The sequence below is a fragment of the Sciurus vulgaris genome (assembly GCF_902686455.1).
Source record: "Sciurus vulgaris genome assembly, chromosome: 5".
NCBI classification, from domain to species: domain Eukaryota; kingdom Metazoa; phylum Chordata; class Mammalia; order Rodentia; family Sciuridae; genus Sciurus; species Sciurus vulgaris.
The window spans coordinates 97,692,227-97,717,472 of NC_136465.1; the positions used below are offsets into that span (position 1 = coordinate 97,692,227).

General features: G+C 37.8%; 1 protein-coding gene across 2 annotated transcripts in view; it reads right to left on the reverse strand.

The window, feature by feature from the left end:
* Positions 1-25,246, reverse strand: part of TMTC1 (transmembrane O-mannosyltransferase targeting cadherins 1) — a 265,889-nt gene that overhangs the window by 109,807 nt on the left and 130,836 nt on the right. For both annotated transcript variants that reach the window (XM_079139333.1, XM_079139332.1), the window contains exon 8: positions 21,353-21,542. In XM_079139333.1, coding sequence (XP_078995459.1) covers positions 21,353-21,542 — 190 coding nt within the window. The remainder of the gene's footprint in view (positions 1-21,352; positions 21,543-25,246) is intronic.

Sequence of the window (25,246 nt, forward strand, 5' to 3'; positions counted from 1 at the left end):
TGATTTCTGCTTTTGAAGGTTCAAAGAAGGCAAGCATAGAAGTGTTCAAATGTTGCCCAGGAATGAACTCTCAAGGTATACACACCCAGACCTCTGTATTGGCCCAAATCAATGATTCTCAAAACATGTTACTAGAACTTTAGTCTATAAGAAGACCCTGAACGTGGTTCCAAATTCAAATTAATTTAAAAAATACCATTTACCAGGGACTGCTTTTGGAAATTTACAAGACTTAAAGCACAGAAAGGGTTTTGTGAAGTCCTCCAGTACAGAAGTTGTTTGACTTTTTAAACCTAGTGCTTCTGAAATGCATTTAACTATAAAATTTTTATTTAAAGCAACCTTACCTATAGGCCAGAATGATGCTACAACATATTTGAGGAATTTTGGTATAAATTGCTGCAGCAGAATGAAATTAAAGAAGTTTCTACCTTGGGAGTTTCTATAATATATCCTAAAAAAAAATCATCTCGCTGTCTGACAAAATTTTTTATTGCATCTCAGTGATAGCTTTCATGCTACAATTGAGACATGTTTTCTGCTGTTCTGTTCTTGGTAGGTATAGAACACAGCCGATCATCCTTTTCTATGCAAAAAAGCACTATATACCAGGCACGATGACTGCATGCCTGTAATTGCAATTACTCTGAAGTCTGAGGCAGGAGCATTGCAAGTTCCAGGTTAGCCAGGGCAAACAATCAAGTAAGATTCTGTCTCAAAATAAAAAACAAGGAAGGGCTGGGGATGTAGCTCCGTCATAGAGTGCTGGCCTAGCCTGTGCAAGATCCTAGGTGTGGGCCTCGGGACCACTGCATAGTCTAGGTACCAGCCAGGATAAGTCCTATAAGCAGGAAGGCTTCTCGGTAGGAGTCATGATTAGATCGTATCTGAGTTTACAAGGAGGATTCTCTCAGAGGTGGGGTGGATGCAATGGAAGTAGAGCAACAGTGAGGCAGCTCCTGGGTCTTATTCTATCTTTACTCCCCCTCAGCACGTTGTTTAGAACCAGGGAAATCAATGAAATATGTAATATTTCACCTTATTGTTTCCCTCTCCAAACACACTGTACTGCAGTTACATAGTCCCTATTAATATACTCATCTTTTCTCTGAATACCTTGCCAGATTTCAAGACCATTTCTGTCTTTATCACAGAGCTATGCATGTGGCTGCAGGCTGCAACTAGTCATGCTACTCAGACTCCTGGCCTCTGTCTATAGACCCGGCGGTAATGAAGAATTCACTCTAGTCACCAGCATTGCCGCAGTACTCCTGGAAACTTCCCCTTCCTCAACAGTGGTTTTCTTGGTAAAATATGGACACAGATTACTCGATCATTCAACAATATGCCTTGTTACCATCAAAACAGTCTCTGTGGGCATTGTACTTAAGAGGCAGACACAAAGAATTCAATAATCAATCGCTTTTGTCCCCCCCCCCCCCCCCAGGTACCAGTCTAGGCTCTTTGATATACACTAGTGTGTAAAACAGATCCCCTACCCACAAATCCTATGCACAAACAAATCCCTACCCACAAATCCTATGCACAAAAGCAAGGCTGGTGAGGGGCACCTCAAGAAGCTGGGCAAAAAGTGATTGCAAGTCTAACACGGTGGTCAGAGAAGGCCTCTTTGAGAAGATGCCAATTAAGCAAGATTTGAAGAGGACTATGGTGTCAGTCATGATACACATTTTATGGTAGGAAATGAGTTGAGGCAGAAACAAAAGAGAGAATGGGGTGGGGGTAGGATGGGCCAGAGCACATAGAATATTTCAGCTCATTGTAAAGGTCAGGATGGAAGAAAGAAGGAACCAACCAATCTGACAGAGAAGAGCGATACAGTCTGACCTATATCTTAAAGCAATCATTCCAGCCACAGTGTTGAGAACAGACTGGCCCACTGGCACAAGGGGAGAAGCAGGGAGACTGGCTGGGCGGCCATGGCAATATCCAGTCAGGGGAGAACAGTGACTCCAGCTAGGAGATAGCAGGGATGGTGTCAAAGTATGGCAGGATATTTCAATGGACTGAATAGATATTTAAGAGAAAGCAAGGGAGCAAGGAAACTCTCAGAGTTTTGGCTCAGGCAACTAGTAGAACTCACTGAGACTGAAAACTGTTGAAGAAACAGGCTGATGGGTAAACTCAGGAGTTATTTCTGAATGCTATATCTGAGATGTCCACAAAGATCTGCACAGACACTGAATACAGACACACAATTAAGTGACCACGGTGAGGTGCACTATCTGTACTATTTCTTATTATGTTACAGGTGAGAAAGAGGCTCTGAAGACCTTATCAAAATTCGAATGTTTAATAAGGTAAAGAATTAAGTCTCATATTACAAACCAGCTTTCTTTTTTATTTACTTATTTATGTTTACTGACAGCATTTTGATTCATTGTACACATATGGGGTACAACTTTTTGTTTCTATGGTTGTACATGATGTAGATTGACCTCATTCGTGTAATTGTAGATATACATAGGGTGATGACGTCTGACTCATTCCACCATCTTTCATACCCCCACCCACTCCTCCCTCTCATTTCCCTCCACATAATCTAAAGTTCCTCCATTCTTCTCTTACACCCCACCCTACCACCCCCATTATGTATCTTTATCCACTTATCAAGAAAAACATTCAGCCTTTGGTTTTTTGGGATCACCTTATTTCAATTAGCATGATATTCTCCAATTCCATTCATTTACCTGCAAATGGCATGATTTTATTCTTCTTTATGGTTGAATAATATTCCACTGTGTACATATACTCCAGTTTCCCTCTTTCTAATATTCTATGCTACCTTTTTAGATATGTACACAAAAAAATAAGGATTTTTAGGTGTTATATTAATGGGGGGGTGGGAATTCCCCCCATGCTATATTTATCCCATTTGTCGTTCCTTTGTGGGTTTGCTGGGCATTGTACTGAATTCAGTTCACCATCTAAATCTGGCAGTCAGTCATCATCTCCTTTGTATTTTCCAATTCAATAAGAAATCCAATGGGCTTTCAGCTTAGAGGGACTTGTTTTTGCTACTTTTATCTCTGAGAGTGCTAATTACATATTTCATAACTTTTTAGAACAAGATGGGGAAAATGTGCTCCTTTAAATACAGCTTTTATGTTCTCATGGAAATAGAAAGGACAAAATGGCTTCAGGAGTTACAAAAATACCTTCTGACCTTTTCTAAATTTAAAAACAATCAGAAGCTTTGTAAAGCTGAGTGGTAATAGGTTGCTTTTATGGGAGTCTGAATCATTGAATTAAGAGAAATAGCAAGTGTTAAAACTTAAAATTACCTCTCAAAATTTGGCATTTTCTGAGTAAAAGCATTTACTATAGACTATATGAACTCATGCTGAGAACCACAAAGCACACAAATCAGCAAAAAGAAATAAAGCTGTTAGTGATGTCTGAAAACTTCTTTTCCCATTACACAACTATCTAATTCTTTCATTAATAAATCCAGTGAGTCTTCCAACTGAGGTATAAACACCAGAGGGGTAGATAAGTCATTTTCTTATTAAGTAGTGTGACTTGTGAAAATGTAATTGCCCTGTGAAGGCAAAGAATAAAACAAATTATTTAATGATGTGGAAAAACTCCTGCAGGCCTAGATCAAAAGCCAAGCAGAGCACTCCAGGTACAAGGGAATTGTATGTTACAGAGAAATCAGCAAAAAGGATTTGTAAAAGTTTCAGTTCCAGAACAAGGAGAAAAACTCACAGGTGACATGTTAATCATGGACAAAAAGTAAATCCTTGGCTCCAGGGCTCCTGATTTTCAGAGGGCCACTGAGTAAAAAGTTGCATTTCTAGTGTCTATTGTCTTCCAACATTCACCACTGAGAGAAAGGGAGAAATTCAGCAAGAGATTTTAAGAAAGATAACATTTAAAAAATAACAAAGTAAGGGTTGTGGCTGTGACTTGGTGGTAGGGAGCTTGCTTAGCATGTGCCAGGCCCTGGGTTCAATCCCAGCACCACCAAGGGGTAAAAAAAAAGTCCATTCCTAAATCTTCTTTTGCTAAATTTTCGAATATCTTTAAAGACATCCAGAGTATCTCTAAAGCTTGGAGGTTTAGAGGTTATGACCTCAGTGTTCATATTTATACACACATGTTGGTGGCATTTGCCACTATTTTCTTTCTTTTGATAAACATTCAATTTTAACAAACAGAGTTGTTTTAAGTTATACTGTGTCTGTTACATTTGAACACACTGCCTTCTCACATTATGCTTTAACATTAGAAATTTGGAAGTACATTATTAGCATTAGCTCTTGCAACGTGAATTTTAGAAAGCTCCCCGCCACCTGAGATAAAGGATGAGGGGAAGAGGGGCGGGCTAATTTTCATAAACAATAGTAACATCACACATGGATTCTGATTAGGCAAGTGTGCCTGGAACTTGAAATACACAGACTTGACAAAGGCAGTCCACTGGATTTCTTTTGTTTATTTTTAGTTTGATATTTCTACAAAATGGACACAAGAGCCCACATTGCTCTCCTGGAATTATGCTGTGAAAATTTCACAGGGTTGGTGATGACAATGACAAAGACAATGAAAACAGCCATTAGGTCTCATTAGGTCTCCAGTCCTCCCTGTATGCCTGCCACTGTACTTTCACATGGCTTGCCCTGGGCTGACCTCATGCTATGGGGCTCATGGAGGTAAGGCTACACACCTGGTTAGACTCTACCCCACAACTCCCCACCTCACAGCCTCGGGCCTCTTGATCTGGAACTCTGGGTTGTCCTCCTCACACACACTGGGGCCACCTACCACATGGAGGGGACTGGCTGCCACTTGGGGACAGTGGTCATGAATTTAAAGTGACACTAACAAATAAAATAAGAATCACAGAACCCAAGTCACAATACCGTTTGTATCACATATAGCAAAGCAATGGCAAAGAAATATGTGAGAAGAGACAGTAGCAATGGATCTTTAAATAGGTTCCATTTTTAAAATAGAGTACAAATCCAATTTCTCTATTTTCCAGCACTGAATCAGATGAAATGGTAAGTTCATTTTCAGACTCTCATCAGAATATTGGTATAGGCAAAAATTTCAGCTTTGGAGCACAGCCCAAGGACCAACATAAACTATAGCTACTGAGCTGGAAAAATGTGACCCATGTAGCAGGGCACCATCAGGTAAGATGGCAGGTGGAGAAGCCTACTGAATGCAGTAAGAAGAGGCTAGACCAACTGGGCTGGCCAAGTATGATACAGAGCTGATCTCGCACAGTGGCTATTCTGATGGCATTGGTAGGTACCAATAGATGGACCATGGCAAGCCATCTATCAGGGCCTCATCTACTGATGGGTCCAAGCGCAACATAAAAGATGGGCTATAAATGGGCCAGAAATATTGGACATACAATAGCCTGTGGAGGATTTTCATGAATTGAGGTTAGAAAAGGAATAGAGAAAGTACTCTCTGCAAAGAATGGGAACTAAAAAGAAAAATGTTAGCCAAAAGGGGGAAAAATCAGCATTGGCATAGAGCCATTTAGTGTTAAATGTAATCTTCATTCCCTAAGTTCAATTTTACTTTACTATTCAGTATATTAAAACATGATGCTTATTTTACCAGATTTCATAGTGGCTCTTCTAGAATTTAATGATCTTGGTGCTGTAATAATAATATAACCTATTATTTGGCTGAACTACATGTAAAATAATTTCCAGAAATCTGAAGGTATGCTTAGCTCAAATGTATGAGTACATGGTACTACAATATTCCACTCCAGGGGTTTTCTAATTTCTGCTACAATGATAAAATTGAATAGTTGTGACATTACTTGGGCAGCAAAGTTTCAGTATTTACTATCTTGTTCTTTTGAAAACAAAACAAAGTTTGCCATGCCTTGGTCAATCCTATTGTATTGGATCAATTACCATAAGCTTTTCCCAGTTCTTTTTGGAATGAGGTGCTGGGATATCAATGTACAAATAATCATTTTCCAATGGTGACTTTCCTTTTAACTTAACCTCTTTGTTGGAATGGGTATGGACATATTTTTAAAAGGGAGACTTAAGTTGACTATCTCTGTTCAATTAGATGTCTGCTCTTTTGGTGAGTAGGGAGATGGGGGGATGTGACAAGGCTAAGCATGAAAGCAAATTGAGAGCAAGGCTGGGGACAGGCATGAAGTGAGGAGATACTTAGGGTGGGGCAGGAGAGACCTCCACTGCCTAATGTCTGTTCTCAAAAGACATCCATGTCATTGTTGAAGCCATTATTAGGAAGATCAGATGTCATCAGCCTCCCTCCTCCTTCTTAAGTTTTCCACTTATGGGCATGCTACAAGATTATAAAAGGCATAAAAATACGCTAAATTCTCAAGACACCCTGTGAGAATGCAATAAAAAACTGATACCAAATAAATTACTCTTAAATATAATTTAGTGGCATTTCCTCTGTAATGCAGTGAAACCACATTAGAGAACATGGGAAATGAGGAACTATAAAGAGAAAGCCCAAAGGTATTAACTCCCCTAAACAATCCAAATTAGACTGGCTACTTTCCTGACATGTGTCACTTTTCATTGCAAGTCACCAATCTGACATGAAGTCTGTAAGAGTCATAAAGAAAACCCCCAGTGTATTTTCGGCCTATGGTTCTCCTGGTGTATAAACACTCACGGTTCGTAGGAAATAACTGAAGCGACAGCCCTCATCGCTACTACCCTGTCTCTGCTGTCCATACATTCCCACAGAGTGATGATCCTTACCACAGAGTTTGAGAACAAATGAGATCACTTCAAAATTCACTGTTAAAAAGAAGCCAGTGCAATAATGAATTTCTAGATTGTTCTCAACGTTACATCACATAAGCTCAATATATGCCTAGAGAATAAAGGCGTGGGTAGGAAGAGAAGATGGAAAAAAGCCACAGAGCAGGACGAATTCTACTTTAAAATTCTCAAAGATGCCAAGAGAGATTTTCTGTGATAAATAAAAAAATTACTACTGGGGGTCTTAAATTTCTTATGCTATGAAAATAGAACAAACTAAAAACAATCTCTAAATTCATTCTGTAGCTATTTTGAGGGAAAGAGAACATTTACATTCTGTATCTTAGTTTTCCCGTACAATTCTGCACAAGATCTCATCAAAGGTCAAGTATCTATCCCCTGCATGGCTGACCTACACAGTCAGCTGGATGTAGAAGAAGCCCAGAACTCCCTGCAATTTGTAATAGTGTCTAACTTAATTCTATAAAAGAAAGAACTTATTCTTGTTTTCAGTAAGTGTAAAAATGAACAAAAACAAATATTCAATGGAAGCCTATAAAGGGTGGGTGTTGGGGGTGATAACACATTTGTTATTTTATCTCTTCCATGTTATTCATTTGTAGTTTTGCAAACTTAAACTATTAATATAAATCCTAATAAGTATAAATAAAATTATAACAGAATAGAGTATGTATAACCCTTCCAGTGTCCTGGTTGATAACAAGATGTCAGAAGGTGGATTCTGATCAGTTGGAGAAGAAACAAAGATCGTGAACATAAACATTGCCCAAAGTGATACTAAAAAAAAAAAAAAAAAAAAAAAAAAACCTGGCTAATATCAGCAAAGGAAAGATTCTGTATTTTTTAGATCACTTATTGAACTCTAAAGCTGTCCTTTCTCTTCAATCCCCATTTCCTATTCTCTACAAGCACACACTGGAGCAGGAACAGGACCTAAATTCTTTGCCCTAATCTTGTTTCCTACCCTCCATAGCCTGGCAAAGGCCACGGTTGGAGAAGGGAAGACAGGCAATGGCTTAAAACAATACAGTCTCAATCCTATGTGCATGTGTGCATGCCTATGTACACACACACACACACACACACACACACACACACACACACACTCCTTCAACTCCTTGAAACCATCCATCATTTCATAAACTCTACCCTAGCTCACTCTGTTTTGGTCACATTAGCCCCCTTGCCATCTGCAAATGTTCCAGTTCCTTCCTGCCTCAGGAGTTTGATTACTGTTTTCCTTCTACATGGAATGTTCTTCCCCACACACACTTGCACGTCCTTCATGCCTCTGCTCAAATTTCACTGCCTGTGTGAGGTCTGTTTGCATGACTTAACACGTGACACACAGAGACAATTAAAATGTTTAAGTGTAAGCTCCCTGCAGCCAGTCACTGTTCATTCTAGTCACTGTTCTAAACCCAGCAACTATGAGGCATTCGTTCAATACTGACACGATAAGAAGTGGTGAGGCTAATGAGAACATATTCTCGCCTACATATAAGCCAAGGCTGATTGGGTATGACTGAGGATCAATCCAAGGTGGAAACAAGAAATATTTTCCATGGTTCTTTGGCCTCAGTACATATGCTTGTTTTTTCAATAATGTTTTCCCCTGACAATGTGTTACATAGTCTCACTAGTTCAAAATTTAAGAACATTGCCAGGGATTATAAAATAATTCCAACTCAAGGCTTATTCATATACTATTCTTCGTAAGTACTCTAGTTAGGCACACCTGTGCTTATTTTGCTGACATTATTACAAACATTTCATCCATTCTTTTTAACACAGAAGAATATCCAAAAAAAGGAAGAGCTCTATTTTCATTGAAGTTGAATCCTATTTTTCATGGGAGTCAAAGTCCTTAACCATCGCACAGAAAAAAACAGTATTAGTCTCACTTTAGAAGGTTGCTAACTAGCAGGAGACCCTGATTTTTAAGACCTGATTCCCATCTCCCTTGTAGTGTGTAAGGAAATCAAGAAAAGAGCAGCCAGGCCACAGAAACAGAAGCTAGAAGCTAAACCTCTGTCTCCAACCTCTCAAAGAAAAAAATGAAGAACATGTTAAATGGCCTTCAAGAACTGCTGAAGGCTCTAGTTAATGTTTGCAAAGAATTTTCAAGATAAAAGCTACCACAGAAGACCCAAGTCTTACTATCTTCATAGCTGAAATGCAGTAATTTTTTCACCATAGGTTGAAGTAACTTTGAAACAAATTCCATGAAAGAAAAGGATGAAGAGCCTTCCTAGGAGGAAGTTGCCATTCATTCATGTTACCAAAGACCCTGGGGAGGATCAAGGCTTGCCTGTGTGTGGGGTCTATTGCCATCATAAATGTTCCTATTTAACACATCTGATGGAGTTAAGAAGGAGTCAAGGAAAACCCTTACTGACATACCAATCCAGCCTTCACTGCATCTGTTCCTGAAGATCAGTTAACAATCCAGCAGGCAAGCCAAGCCATGGGCTAAGGTCAGATCCTAATAAAACAAACCTCATATTCACCCCAAACACTGCATAGTGTTATTGAGCATGATGCTCTTATGGGTCTTAGATACACATTACTTAAATAAATAAATACTACAAATAACAAAATTCTGCATACTCTGCATACTGCATAGAAATATCTAATTGAAGAGCAATGATAACTTCTTACATTTTACTTAACACTGAACAGCAATCATTAAGATATAGGTCATGAACACTACACGTGGCACAAACTTCATGCTAGACACATGACAGTGAACAAGGCTGTAAACAAAATTTCTGCCCTCTTGGTGGAAACAGACAATTAATAAAATAACCAAATCATACAATATTTCAGAAATAATAGTGAAGGATAGTTGAAAAGTGAAAGGGAGATGAGGAAAGGAGTGGAGAGTATGTGGCTTCATTTTAAGTTGGGCGGTGAAGGTAGACTAAAAAGGTGAAGTTTGAGTCCAAGTTTAGTTAACCAATTGGCAGGCCACAATTTCTCCAGAATGGTTTTTCACATCATCCTTCCTTTATACAACTGATTTACAAAAATGCAACAGCGATGTTTACTTTAAGACAAGTCATTTGAGGAAAAGAATAAACTCTTAGAAAACAGTAAAGAAGGAAACTAGATAACTATATGCAAAAGAATGAAGAGGGATCCCTACTTCACTCCACATACAAAACTTAATTTTAATTTAAAATGGAACAATTACCTAACTGTGGGCAACAGCCATAAAACTCTCATAAGAAAACACAGTGGTAAACCTTCATGACCTCTGAAAGAAAACAGGTAACGTGAACTTCATAAAAACTGAAAACTTCTGGGCATCAAAAGACATCAAAAGAATGTGAAAAGACAACCTACAGAATGAGAGAAAAATATTAGGAAATAAAATCTCTTTTAGGGGTTTAATGTACTAGACATAAAAAGAATTCTTACAACTCAACAACAAAAGGACAAACAACCTAATTAAAAGAAGGGCAAAGGACTTGAAAAGTCATTCCTCTGAAGATAAAGAGATGGCCAGTAGTCATATAAAAAAAATGTTCACTGATCACCAAGGAAGTGCAGGTCAGAACCACAGTGAAATATCTCTTCATATTCACTAGGATGTCCTCAGCCAAAATAACAAAAGTAGGGCTGGGGATACAGCTCAGTTGGTAGACTGCTTGCCTCCCATGCACAAGGCCCTGGGTTCAATCCCCAGCACCACAAAAAACAACAATAAATAAATAAATAAATAAATAAATAACAAATAAGTCTTGGCAATAATTTAGAGAAAGGGGAAACCCTTCTACATTGGGCAGCCACTGTGGGCAGTAGGAAAGAGGACAGTTTGGCAATTTCTCAAAAAGTTAACAATAGAATTATTATATGACACAGCAATTCCTGCTTTAGTTATATACCCATGTCCACAGAGAAATGTGCACAGAAATGTGTACAGCAGCACTATATTTAATAGCCCAAAGGTAGGAAAAAAAAAAAAAAAAAACAAGTTTCCATCACTGAAGGACGGGGTAAACAAATTATAGCATATAAGTGCAAAGAAATACTATTTAGCCTTAAAAGGAACAAAGTATTGATGCATGCTTCAACTTTGATGAGCTTCAAGAATATTATGTTAAGTGTAAGAAGCCAGACACAAAAGGTCACATACTGTATAAAATCCCTTTTATACAACATATCCACAATAGGCAAATCCATAGGGACAGGAAGCAGATGACAGGATAACAGGGTACAGAGGGGTAACGGCTGGATGGGATTACTTAATGGGCATGGAAATGTTTTATGGGATGATGAGGCTCTGAAACTAGAAAAAAACTAGGAGTTGCATAATGCTATGAATATACTAAGACCACTGAGTTGTACTTTTTAAATGGTTAATTATGTATTATGTGACTTTTACATTAATTAAAAAAAATAGGATGTTTCAATCATTTGAAATTTTTTTCACTAAATTTTCAGGATCAGATCTTACATTCTTTACTTAAATTTCAGTTCTATGTTCATTCTAGTGTTTAATCTATTTGTAACATTTTAAAGCATTAATAGCTTTATTGAGATACAGTTCACATACAATAGAATTCACCCATTTTTACTGCTCATGTTAATGGATTTTGATATATACAGGTGGGTCCAGCAACAAAACGCATGCAAAAATTTCCAAAAGCCCTTTCAAGACTCTTCACAGTTAATTCCTACTGCCACGTGTCTGTCACTATAATTCTGCCTTTTCCAGACTTTCATACCAGTGCAATCATTTGGTATCGTGGAACCAGGATACAATATAAGCAGAGAAAGTGTTTATTCAAGAAGAGAAATCATACTTTTTTACATGCAACCAAGGGCAAATGGACACAATGTGTGTTCCAGCAAGGCACTATGAAGGGAAAGCATTATTTAAGGAATTGAGATCTATCAAAATGTATAAATGCATTCTACTGTCATGTACAACTAATTAGTACAAATAAAATTTTAAAGATTTTTTTAAAAAGCCATTGCTTAGGAGGCAGTGGTAAGTATAATAAAGAAATATGAAACACGAAAAAAAATTTAAAAGTCCTCTGATCTTGGGTCCCTTGTTAGGAAAAATTTTGGACTGGCTGATGAGGGCCTCTAAGGATGGAGAATTGTTGGGTCATTTTGTGGCAGTCAAAACTTGTCTGGACAGAATCAGGGAGACAGTTCAGTCATGCACATCCAGCCAATGCACTTTTCAAAATGACAGTGAGATAAGATGGAGTCGGGTTTGGTTTAAGGAAGTTTCTCAGGATGCAGTCTTCTATGTCTGGCAAAGCTCTTTGACTTAGTATAATCGGTATGAGGTTTATCTATGTTGTTTTATGACTCAGTTGTTTAAATTTCTGAGCAATTTATGACATTGAGTTTGTGCATTTACAAATTGAGATCATTAGAGTGTTTTCATTTTTATTTTCAGCTATTGTTAATAAAGCTGCCAAGAGGAGTCACACATAAAACATTTGTATGGGCATATGTTTTCATTTCTTCTTAGTAAATACTGGTGGGTAAAATTGCTTAAAGTTACGTTTAACTTTTTAAGAAACTGCCAAAGTTTCCAAAATGGCTGAACTGTTTTTATTCCCACCAGCCAAGAATGAGGGTTCCAATAGCTGCACATTGCTCAACACATTACTGCAAGTCTTGCTAATGACATTCATTCTAATGTTATCTTTTTCTGGTTTTCATTTGAATTTTCCTAAAGACAAATGATGATGAGCATTTTTTTCATATATTTATTGATTTCTATGTATCTTCTTTTGTGAAGTGTCTTTCAGGGGCAACAAAACTCCAACTCCATCTTCTTTTCTTCTTCTTTTTTTATTGTAAACAAATGGGATACATGTTGTTTCTCTGTTTGTACATGGCGTAAAGGCATACCATTAGTGTAATCACAAATTTACACAGGGAAATGTTGTTTCATTCATTCTGTTATTTTTTCCCCTTCCCCCCACCCCTACCACCCCTCTTTTCCCTCTATACAGTACTTCCTTCCTCCATTCTTACCACCTTCCTTAACCCTAACTCTAACCCTAACACTAACCCCTCCCACCCTCCATTATGTGTCATCATCCACTTATTAATGATATCATTCGTCCTTTGGTTTTTTGAGATTGGCTTATCTCACTTAGCATGATATTCTCCAATTTCATCCATTTGCCTGCAAATGTCATAATTTTATCATTATTTATGGCTGAGTAATATTCCACTGTATATATATATATACATATATATATATACATATATATATGTATATATATATATCACAGTTTCTTTATCCATTCATCAATTGAAGGACATCTAGGTTGGTTCCAAAATCTGGCTGTTGTGAATTGAGCAGCTATGAACATTGATGTGGCTGTATCACTGTAGTATGCTGATTTTAAGTCCTTTGGGTGGGATAGGAGTGGGATAGCTAGGTCAAATGGTGGTTCCATTCCAAGTTTTCTAAGGAATCTCCACATTGCTTTCCAGAGTGGCTGCACTAATTTGCATCCCCATCAGCAATGTATGAGTGTACCTTTCTCCCCACATCCTCGCCAACACCTGTTGTCGCTTGTATTCTTGATAATCGCCATTTTAATTGGGGTGAGATGGAATCTTAGGGTGGTTTTGATTTGCATTTCTCTTATTACTAAATATGTTGAACATTTTTCCATATGTTTGTTGATTGCTTGTAGATCTTCTTCTGGAAAGTGTCGATTCATTTCCTTAGCCCATTTGTCGATTGGATTATTTGCATTCTTGGTGTAGAGTTTTTTGAGTTCTTTATAGATTCTGGAGATTAGTGCTCTATCTGAAGTATGATTGGCAAAGATTTTCTCCCACTCTGTAGGCTCTTTCTTCGCATTGCTGATAGTTTCCATGGCTGAGAGAAACCTTTTTAGTTTGAATCTATCCCAGTTATTGATTCTTGCTTTTATATCTTGTGCTATGGAAGTCGTGTTCAGGAAGTCTGGTCCTAAGCCGACATGGTAAAGATCTGGACCTACTTTTTTTCTATAAGATGCAGGGTCTCTGGTCTGATTCTGAGGTCCTTAATCCATTTTGAGTTTAGTTTCATCCATGGTGAGAGATATGGGTTTAGTTTCATTCTGTTGCATGTGGATTTCCAATTCTCCCAGCACCATTTGTCGAAGAGGCTATCATTTATCTATTGCATATTTTTGGCCTTTTTGTCTAGTATGAGAAAATTGTATTTATTTGGGTTTGTGTCCGTGTCCTCTATTCTGTACCATTGATCTACCTTTCTATTTTGGTACCAATACCATGCCGTTTTTGTTACTATTGCTTTGTAGTAGAGTTGAAGATCTGGTATTATGATACCCCCTGCTTCACTCTTCCTGCTAAGGAATGCTTTAGCTATTCTGGGTTTCTTATTCTTCCAGATGAATTTCATGATTGCTTGCTCTATTTCTCTAAGGTACATCACTGGGATTTTAATTGGAATTGCATTGAATCTGTATAGCACTTTAGGTAGTATGGCCATTTTGACAATATTAATTCTGCCTATCCAAGAACATGGGAGATCTTTCCATCTTCTAAGGTTTTCTTTAATTTCTTTCTTTAGTGTACTGTAGTTCTCATTGTAGAGGTCTTCCACCTCTTTTGAGATTCCCAAGTATTTTATTTTTTTCGAGGCTATTGTGAATGGAGTAGTTTTCCTAATTTTTCTTTCCAAAAATTCATCACTTATGTATAAAAATACATTAGATTTAGTGCATTGATCTTATATCCCACTACTTTACTGAATTCACTTATGAGTTCTAAAAGTTTTCTGGTGGAATTTCCTGGTTCCTCTAAGTATATAATCATATCATCAGCAAATAGGGATAGTTTGAGTTCTTTTCCTATTCATGTCCCTTTAATTTCTTTGGTCTGTCTAATTGCTCTGGCTAGAGTTTCAAGGATGATATTGAATAGAAGTGGTGAAAGAGGGCATCCCTGCCTTGTTCCAGTTTTTAGGGGGAATGCTTTCAGTTTTTCACTATTTAGAATGATATTAGCCATGGGCTAATAGATCGCCTTTACAATGTTAAGGAATGTTCCCACTATCCCTATTTTTTCTAGTGTTTTGAGCATGAAGGGATGCTGTATTTTATCAAATGCTTTTACTACATCTATTGAAATAATCATGTGATTCTTGACTTTAAGTCTACTGATATGGTGAATTACATTATTGATTTCCTGATGTTGAACCAACCTTGCATCCCTGGGATGAAACCCACTTGATCATGGTGCACTATCTTTTTAACATGTTCTTGTATGCAATTTGCTAAAATTTTGTTGAGAATTTTTGCGTCGATGTTCATTAAGGATATTGGTCTGAAATTTTCTTTCCTCGATTTGTCTCTCTCTGGTTTAGGTATCAGGGTGATATTGGCTTCATAGAATGAGTTTGGGAGGGTTCCCTCCTCTTCTATTTCATGGAATACTTTGAGGAGTATTGGAATGAGCTCTTCTTTAAAGGTTTTGTAGAACTCGCCTGAGAACCTATCTGGTCCCGGACTTTTCTTTGTTGGTAGGCTTTTGATGACTTCCATTTCATTACTTCAAATTAGTCTATTTAAATTGTGTATGTCCTCCTCGTTCAGTTTAGGCAATATATGTCTCTAGAAATGTGTTGATGTCTTCGAAATTTTCTATTTTTTTGGAGTATAGATTTTCAAAATAGCTTCTAATTATGTTTTGTATTTCACTCGTGTCTGTTGTGATATTTCCTTTTTCATTCCGAATTTTAGTGATTTGGGTTTTCTCTCATCTTCTCTTTGTTAGTGTGGCTAAAGGTTTATCAATTTTGTTTATTATTTCAAAGAACCAACTATTTATTTTGTCAATTTTTTGTATTGTTTCTTTTGTTTCTATTTCGTTGATTTCAGCTCTGAGTTTAACTATTTCCTGTCTTCTACTACTTTTGGTGTTGGTCTGTTCTTCTTTTTCTAGGGCTTTGAGCTGTAGTGTTAGCTCGTTTATTTGTTGAGTTTTACTTCTTTTATTGAATGTGCTCCATGAAATAAATTTTCCTCAAAGTACTGCTTTCATAGTGTCCCAGAGAGTTTGATATGTTTCTTTGTTCTCATTTACCTCTAAGAATTTTTTAATTTCCTTCCTAATATCTTCTGTTATCCATTCATCATATAAGAGCATATTGTTTAATCTCCAGGTGTTGGAGTAGTTTCTGTTTTTAACTCTTTCATTTATTTCTAACTTCAATCCATTATGATCTGATAGAATACATGGTAGTGTCTCTATCTTCTTGTATTTGCTAACATTAGCTTTGTGGCATAATATATGGTCTATTTTAGAGAAGGATCCATGTGCTGCTGAGAAGAAAGTGTATTCGCTCTTGGTTGGATGGTATATTCTATAAATGTCTGTTAAGTCTAAATTACTGATTGTGTTATTGAGATCTATGGTTTCTTTGTTCAATTTTTGTTTGGAAGATCTCTCCAGTGGTGAGAGAAGCGTGTTAAAATCACCTAGTATTATTGTGTTATGGTCTATTTGGTTTCTGAAATTAAGAAGGATTTGTTTGACATACATGGATGAGCCACTGTTTGGGGCATAGATGTTTATGATTGTTATGGCTTCTGATTTATGCTTCCCTTAAGCAGTATGAAATGTCCTTCTTTATCCCTTCTGACTAACTTTGGCTTGAAGTCCACATTATCTGAAATGAGGATGGATACTCCAGCTTTTTTGCTGAGTCCATGTGCATGGTATGTTTTTCCCCATCCTTTCACCTTTAGTCTATGGGTATCTTTTTCTATGAGGTGAGTCTCTTGTAGGCAACATAGTTTTGGATCTTTCTTTTTAATTCAATCTGCCAGTCTATGTCTTTTGATTGATGAATTCAGGCCATTAACATTCAGGGTTATTATTGAGATATGCTTTGTATGCCCAGTCATGTGGTTCATTTTTAAAATTTTATTTATTTATTTTTTTTTTGACATGACTTGGTTCCTTCTTTATTTGACAAGTCCTTTAGGATAATTCCTCCCTTTGCTGATTTGCTTCTTTGTTTTTCATCTCTTCCTCATGGACTATTTTGCTGAGAATATTCTGTAATGCTGACTTTCTTTTTGTAAATTCTTTTAGCTTTTGTTTATCATGGAAGGATTTTATTTCATCATCAAATTTGAAGGTAAGTTTTGCTGGGTATAAGATTCTTGGTTGGCATCCATTTTCTTTCAGGGCTTGAAAAATGTTGTTCCAGGCCCTTCTAGCTTCTAGGGTCTGGATTGAAAAATCTGCTGATATCTGTATTGGTTTCCCCCTGAGTGTAATTTGGTTCTTTTCTCTCACAGCCTTTAAGATTCTGTCTTTATTTTGTATGTTAGGAATTTTCATTGTAATGTGCCTTGGTGTGGGTCTGTTGTAATTTTGTGTATTTGGAGTCCTATAAGCCTCTTGCACTTGATTTTCCATTTCATTCTTCAGATTTGGGAAATTTTCTGATATTATTTCATTGAATAGATTGTTCATTCCTTTGGTTTGTTTCTCTAAGACTTCCTCAATCCCAATAATTCTTAAATTTGGCCTTTTCATGATATCCCATAGTTTTTGTAGATTCTGTTCATGATTTCTTACCATCTTCTCTGTTTGGTCAACTTTGCTTTCAAGGTTAAATATTTTGTCTTCAATATCTGAGGTTCTGTCTTCCAGATGTTCTATCCTGTTGGTTATGCTTTCTATGGAGTTCTTAATTTGGTTTATTTTTTTCTTCATTTCAAGGATTTCTGTTTGGTTTTTTTTCAATATCTCTAACTCTTTATTGAAATGATCTCTTGCTTCCTGTATTTGCTCTTTTAACTATCAATTGGTGCGGTCATTCAATGCTTGCATTTGCTCTTTCATCTTATCATTCAATGCCTGCATTTGCTCTTTCATCTCCTCATTTGCTTCCCTGATCATTTTAATTATGTACATTCTGAACTCCATTTCTGTCATTTCTTCTGCCATGCTGTCATTGGATTTTATTGATGTAACATCTAGATTTGTTTGGGGCATTTTCTTCCCTTGTTATCTCATATTGTTCAGGTATCAGTGGACCACTGAGATATTGCATATTTCCTCCATTGACTTACAATGTCCCTGGAGATTTCTAGTATATCCCCTCTTAGCCTTCAGTAGGCTGAAGTCTTGGAGGAAGTTGATAATGCAGTGCTCCACAAGGAAGCTGCCTCTCTAGCAGTGGTGGCCTTCAGGTGGGGTATATTCCCTGCTAGTGGGCAGAGGTTCTTCCACTTGTTGACCAATGGTCATCCAAAGGGGAACTAGGCTATGGGCTGAGGCAAGGACTATTTGAGCGTGTGTCTCTGGTTTTACCATCCTTTTGCGGAAATCTCACCCAGCAGGGAAGACTCACCGGGTGGGGAGGTCTCACTGGTCAGTTCCCCTCGTAGAGGTTCCCCTCAATCTACAACTACCGCCTGGCCTGGGCTGCCTTCCTCTGCAACGTTCCCAGGGGCCCGGCCCTACCTCCTGGGCCTGGGAGCCTGACCCTTCTCAGACAAGTCTCCTTAGGCTGCCTCTCCTCAGAGAATCTGCCCCCAGTCCTGGAACCTTCACTCCATCCCTAAGCGTATCTCTGTGCGGCTCTTCCACCAAGAAGCCTCCTAGGTCCTGGGACCCTGCTCTGCACCTAATCGCCTGGCTATGCGGTCCCTCCTCTGAGCAGCCACCTGAAGCCCCATACAGTCGCTCTGAGTCCCAGAGACCTGCTGCACGCCTCTTCCTCCAGACAGCCGCCAGGTGTTCCGGTGCAGTCACTAGGAGTCCAAACAACTCACTGTGCGTCTCCTCCTCCCACTAATCGCCTGTATTCCTGGGCAGTCACTCCGCATCCACGTGACCCGCCCCGTTCCTTCTCCTCCTCCAGGCAGCCCCCGGTGTTCAGGAGCAGTCGCTTTGAGTCCAAACAACTCACCATTAGCCTCCTCCTCTGAGCAGCTGCCCGGAGCTCTGATGCAGTCACTCCAAGTCCAAGCGACCCATCGCGCTCCTCCTCCTCCTTCTCCTCCTCTGGGCAGGCCCCGGTGTTCAGGGGCGGTCGCTCCGAGTCCAAACAGCTCGCCGCACCGCTCCTCCTCTGGGCAGCCCCCCGGAGCCCCAGTGCATTGCTCTGTGCTGAGCAAGCACTCATGTGCTGAGTCCAAGCACTGTGCTGAGCGGCCTCCTCTAGGATGCTCCCAGTTGTCCGAGTTCACTGCTCTAGCGGGGGGAGGGGTGTGTCGTTGGGCAATTCTACTTCACAAAGTTCCCTGCGTTCCAGGACTACCGCCCCATCCGGGATGCCTCCCCAACGGGAGAGACTCACCCGGTGGCTTTGAGTTGGTCCCAAGTCTCTCAATATCTCCTCTTTTGAATCCTGAGTCCTGGAGCAACATGAAATGCAGCCACCCTCTAGTCTGCCATCTTGAAACCCCCCTCCAACTCCATCTTCTTACATTACAATATTAAAGTCTGCATCTAAGACTTACATTAAAATAACAAAGATTATCAGGAGAAAAGAATACAAGTTTCATGTGGTATAGGAGCCCACAGAAGCAATTAAAGTCAGTTACGTATATGTTGGATTGGACAAAGAAGAGTAAAAGATGAGAATGTGACTAAGGTATGTAAGGAGACTTAACGGAGAAGAGTTATTTAATCAATAATTAAAAAGAATTTTCAGTTCTGCCTTCTCATTCTTAGAGGATAAAGACATTGCTTTTCCCTGTAGTATAGGTAGAATGTCTTTCCCATGGGAACTTCTGCTTTTAAGAGAAATCCTGAAGGTCAGAATGACTTTTTGCACCTGCAGTTTTTCAAGTGGTTGTACCTTAATATACCAGAATAGAATATTTTAACCCTCTCACTTGAAACCCATTTTTATATGGTTTATTTTGTTTAATATTAAGAGTACTTTAAATATTCCTGATACAAGTTCTTCACAGATACATGTCTTAAAATATTTTGTCCTAATATGTGGCTTGCCTCTTCATTTGATTAACATTATCATTTGATGAATAAAACTTTTAATTTTGATGATGTCCAATTTATGAACTTCTTCTTTTACAGTTTGTAGTTTATGTGTTCTAAGAAATCTTTGTTTAACCCAAATTTGCAAAGATTTTCCTGCTCTTGGTCCTTTGGAATTTTTGGTCTTATTTAGTTCTTCTATTTAACATTACAAATCCACTTAGAATTAATTTCTGTGTACAGTATAAAGTGAAGTTAAGGTTTTTTCTTACAGATATTCAGTTATATTCACACCTTTTATTTCAAGAATATTCTTTCCTCCTTTGAATTACCTTGGCAATTTGTCCAAAAAGAAAAATCGAATGCATAAATCTGGAATTTCATTTCTATTCCATTTCCTAATGATTCTTTTCTCTTTTCTTGTTTTTCCACTGAGTTTGAGTGACACTCTCCCATTTTTTCTCATATTTAGTGTTCTCATATTTAGTAAAAATTAGGCACTATAAGTCATACACTGTAGTAACTCTGGATTCTATTTTGTTCTTGTAAAATTGTTGATTTTACTGTTTTTAAAATAATTGATGAACTTGTCAGGACTCAAACTAGAAAATATGTTCTCTGCCAAGTGCTTAAATTTTTGCTCAGATTATTTTTTTTCTTCTGCCTGGATCTCTGGGGATCTTTTTTTGCCTTCATGGCTTGTGATCAGTCAAGGATTTGGACAAAGGTTACACAGAGATGACTCAAATCAGTAAAGCTTTCACTCTCTGCTTCCTGATCTGGGTATGGGTTCAAGACTTCATTCAGACTTGAATTAATTAAGTCTCCCAGCTTTTAATTCAGCTTAGGCTCCCTAGGGAGTTACATGTGCACACGTTGCTTAGCAGTTAGCCGTGAATGCACAGAGTATATATTATCTCAGTCCCCCCATGTTTTCTTGCTTGCAAAATCTCCCCCTGAAATCTCTAGCTGTCCTGCTTCCCTCCCAAACCAAATCAGCCACTTCCAAATAGTAAACCTGTGAATCTGTACCACCAGATCTGGGAGGATGGGAATACCCTTAAGCAAGAAGCATTTTTCACCAGTGTGATAGCAGTTTTTTTGTAAGTGAACATTTTTCAGTTCTTTACTACTTTTGGTCATTTTTGAAATGGCTGCATTTAATAATTTTGTCCAGTTTTATATCTTTTTAGTGTGAAGAAGAGGAAAATAAATAACCACCCAACTAGTCAGTCATTTTGTGTAAGTAGAAACTTAGCCATATTTTAAGTATTTGTAAATATATTATTTATGGTGATTTATCAATTAAATTACATGAAATCAAACAAATTACTTCAAAAATTAAATCATAGCTGGGAAAAAACTTGTTTGCAAAACTTCAGATTCAATTTCTATTAAGTGGGTAGCAAAAATAAAACTAAGGTGGGCATGATCTGCTAACACTGCTAAGGTCTTTAAAATATAATTACCCATTAGAAAAACTTTAAATACACAAAGTTTTGTAGGTAAGAACAACCAGATTTTAGGCCCAGACCTCTGTTAAAAAAGAACATTAATGAACACAGAATATCCATCTTCATACGCAAGGTCCATTTGATTTTTGAGAAAATTACCTTGAAGGCAGTTAGGCAGTGTAAGCTCAACAAGGTCATCACAACTGCCAGAAGGATGGTGGCTAAGTTCCTCATGTCCCAGATGGTCTCTACTAGAGGAATACTGCCCACCTGCCAGTCATAGCACAGGGTAACAGGTGCAAGCAGAAGCCACACATTGAAGGCCAAGAGGTAGGAATAAGTAAGAAATCTACAAAGAAAAAAAAAAATTACTAAAACAACTCAGATTCATGACATATTGCAAACATTTACTATGTTTTTATTAAACTGTATTTCTGCTCTGTCATTTTTATTTTATAGGAGAAGACAAGATAAGATGTTAAGCCATTCATTTTTTCATTGATGTGATCATCTCAGGATAGATGAAATTGCTTCCAGCCACTGGGTCAGATGCTGACCTTTTGATAGTGAACAAATGAAGATGGCTCCCATGCAAATAAATAAGTACATTACAACCTAGATAAATGCCAGCAAGGAAGAGTTTGATGAAAGCATATGACCCGCTCTCCCCAAATACTGGGGATTGAACTTGGGGGCGCTCTACCACTGAGCCAAACAGCTGGAAAAATTAGCTGAGTAGCTAGGATTATAGGCATACACCACCAAACCCAGCTAAAAAATGTCCCTTCTTAACAGTACCCAGAATCTTGCAATAGATGTGAAAATATTTCAGCATTTTTATAAGAAATTGATACAGGCACGCCCCCACTAAAACACTTGCATGAGAAATCACAAAACTGCCAGAAGAATTTATTCTTTGGTCTAGTCAACATCTAACAATAGGTTCCTCACTTCCTTTTCTTAGAGCATTTATGAAAAAGAGCTTAGGATTGTGAATATATATCTCTTACAACTCAGAAACATCTCTCTCAGGATCCAAGAGCCATTCCTTGGAAATGCAAACATCAGGAAGGACCCGGCCTTGATCATTCAGTCTCTGTGAGAGGACAGGATCCTAACTTAACAACTGCCAGTCAGGATCCTAACTTAACAGCTGGTTCAATGGCATTTACACAGACCAGCTCTCTAGTTTTCACTACCGGGACTCTGCTAAGCTCAGGTCCCAGCTCTTGTCCAACCTCCTTTTAAAAGGTCCACCTCCCTGTACAAACCAGAAGGCTCATCTCCTTCCCCAATGTCAACAGTCACAGAGAGAAACCTGTTTTCACCACTTAAGCTAATGTCCAACTAAGTTTATTTCTGACTCCTATATGGGATTAAATAGAAAAAAATAGATAATTCCTTGTCCTCTTGGAATATATTACCCAGTAGTAAAAATGGAACACACTAAATAGAAAAGGCATATAAGATGAATACAGTAAGTGCACACAGTGGAAGACACACCATCCCCCACTCGTCAGACTCCTGGAGGGAATCTTGGTTTGACAGAGGTTAGATCAGATGTTTTCTAAGTTACTGTGCAGCATTCAGAGTCAATGCAGCTTGGATTCCTGTCAATGTAGCTGCCTTCCCCAGACCTTCCAACCTTCCCTTTCTTCCTTTTCCTCGAAGGTTGGCCACAGAAAATCACCCTCCACCATCAAGGGGACAGTGACTGTAGATCATGATTCACTGCCTGTACCCACAAGTTCCAACAGAGAAATGAGAAGGAGTGGGGATAATTCAGTGTGGTTTCTCAACACTTTCCTCTCTGCTATAATTTTTAATAAAACTAAAATTGAGATGAAATACAGGCTTTATCATTTAACAAAAATGAAAATTGCCTTTTCCTTTTTAGGCTTGTACCTGTGAAACTGTCACATAAAAAAGTCTTCCCCACAGAAAGCTGGTGGCATCACTTTGGGCTCCTCTCCTTACAGAGCTTCCAGGTGATGCTCTTCATCTTCCAGAAGATTCTCTGGGATTGGGCTTTACAGGCAAATGCTGAAACACCAAACTCCTTGGGAAATAAAGCAGCCCTGTTGCCCAGTTACACCCTGGCCCTTAAAAATTACTTTAAAAAAATTATTCCTTTTGGAGTAATAGATATAGGCAATCATCAATGGCTGCTAAAATTATTAAGATTATGTACTTTATAATGGATGGATTGGACTAAATCAGGTGCCCAGAAATGACTAAACAATTTTAACATCACAAAAAGGGAGATGAAGAACCTAATGTCCTCCTGATAGAAATACATATATACAAAGTAGTCTTTTCAAAAACAAAACCCAAATCCTGACTTTTATCAAGTCCTAAAACTAATTGCATTCACTGCACATAGAGCAAATGATAGTATATGTCACAAGACTCCCAGGGATGCAATGTGGGGATCCAAAAAGTGGGAAACACCATAGAACAAATGACCCAATTTCTTAAGCAAATACTTTATAATAAGCTTCTATAAGTTAAAAATGACTTGACACCAAAGAAGGTGCAGATTTTGTGTAGATGCTAATTCAAGCAAATTATTATTAAAATTAATCATTTATGGACATTGGAAAAATGAAATGTTGACTGGCAACAGAATTGGATATAGAGAATCATCAATTTTCAAAGAGTGATGATGGTATTGTGGTTATAGTACCATTGCTTGTCTTTTGGAAACATATAAAAAAACACACACATAAGAAGTAAGTTGATTTTAACCAAATCAAGATTTGGGATTTGCTCTGAAATAATTAACTAGGGAAGAGAGAGAAGATGAGAACATGGGATATGGATGAAACGTGATGGCCATGGTTATGATTGTTATGAATGAAGAGTATGTGGAAGCTCTTTATGCCACTGTCTTTACTTTTGTGCATATTTCATTTGTTTTCATTTAATAAAAACCTTCAATGGGGGAAAAAGGGCTAAAGAATTGAAAAAAATTTTTTTTTATTTCTAGGTTGCAGCTTGACAATGGCATATCTGACAGTGTTACACAGAATTCCTTATTTTAATTTTTAATTAATATTTTGGCTTTGCCCTGAAAGTTGTCCTCAGTTTCTTATGTTTTCTACACTTGTAATGTTGTATTGGCAAAAAGCAAAAATGAAGAATATATTTTAAATGTATAATTTCAATGTAGCTATATAAATTTTTTGAAAGTTCATTATGACATTTTACACAGTCTATAACTCAAATATGTTTAAAAAGTGAAGTAAACCAGAGAACTCAAAGCAATTTTCCTTTGCTATAATACGAGGAAGGTCAAGACTATTAACTTACCCCAAGGTTCCCTCTTAAAAAAATATATGTTACATCTACAGACCCAGAGTCTCTATCTTCTAGTGCATATGGATTCAGATCATGTTGCTAATAAACTCTTTAAGTACTATCTGAAATATTGACATAGCACTGGAAAATTTTGCAAGTTTAAGCATAAAGAAACCATTTGGAATCACTCCAAAAGCTAATTACATTTTAGGGAGGGCTAGTAGAGCTAGCTGTAATCAACAACTAGAATATTTCTTTTTAACTCTTTGACTATGCATTACATTCAAGCTAATCATCTTGTTTATTTCTGCTAAAATTTCAGAAACCAAATAATCTGTGGAATATCTCTGCCCTGCTGGGTTCTTTTTTTTAAAACCAGAGCAAAGCAAAAATGAATTATTTACCGATTTTCTACTATAAATTCTGTTAACAGGAGGAAAACTGTTAGAACATCTTGCCAACAAAATGAAATATACAGCACAGAGAGGCGGGAATTCAAGTTAAACAATTTAGTCATGCATTTTCACTGATAAGTCAGGAAATACTAAAGAGGTTTCATGACAGACATATGTGAAAGGGAAAGGGGAAGCGAAGGCTGTGGGCACGTGACATCCATTGAGTGGGACCTGGTGAAACAGTTGATTTCTGTAAATCAAAATCTACATTTTTAATCAAGAAAAACAAGAGTACTTGAAGTGAAAAAAATATACACAGATTCTGTTCTTTGCCTTTGCAAAAATTTTTTTGCTAAGA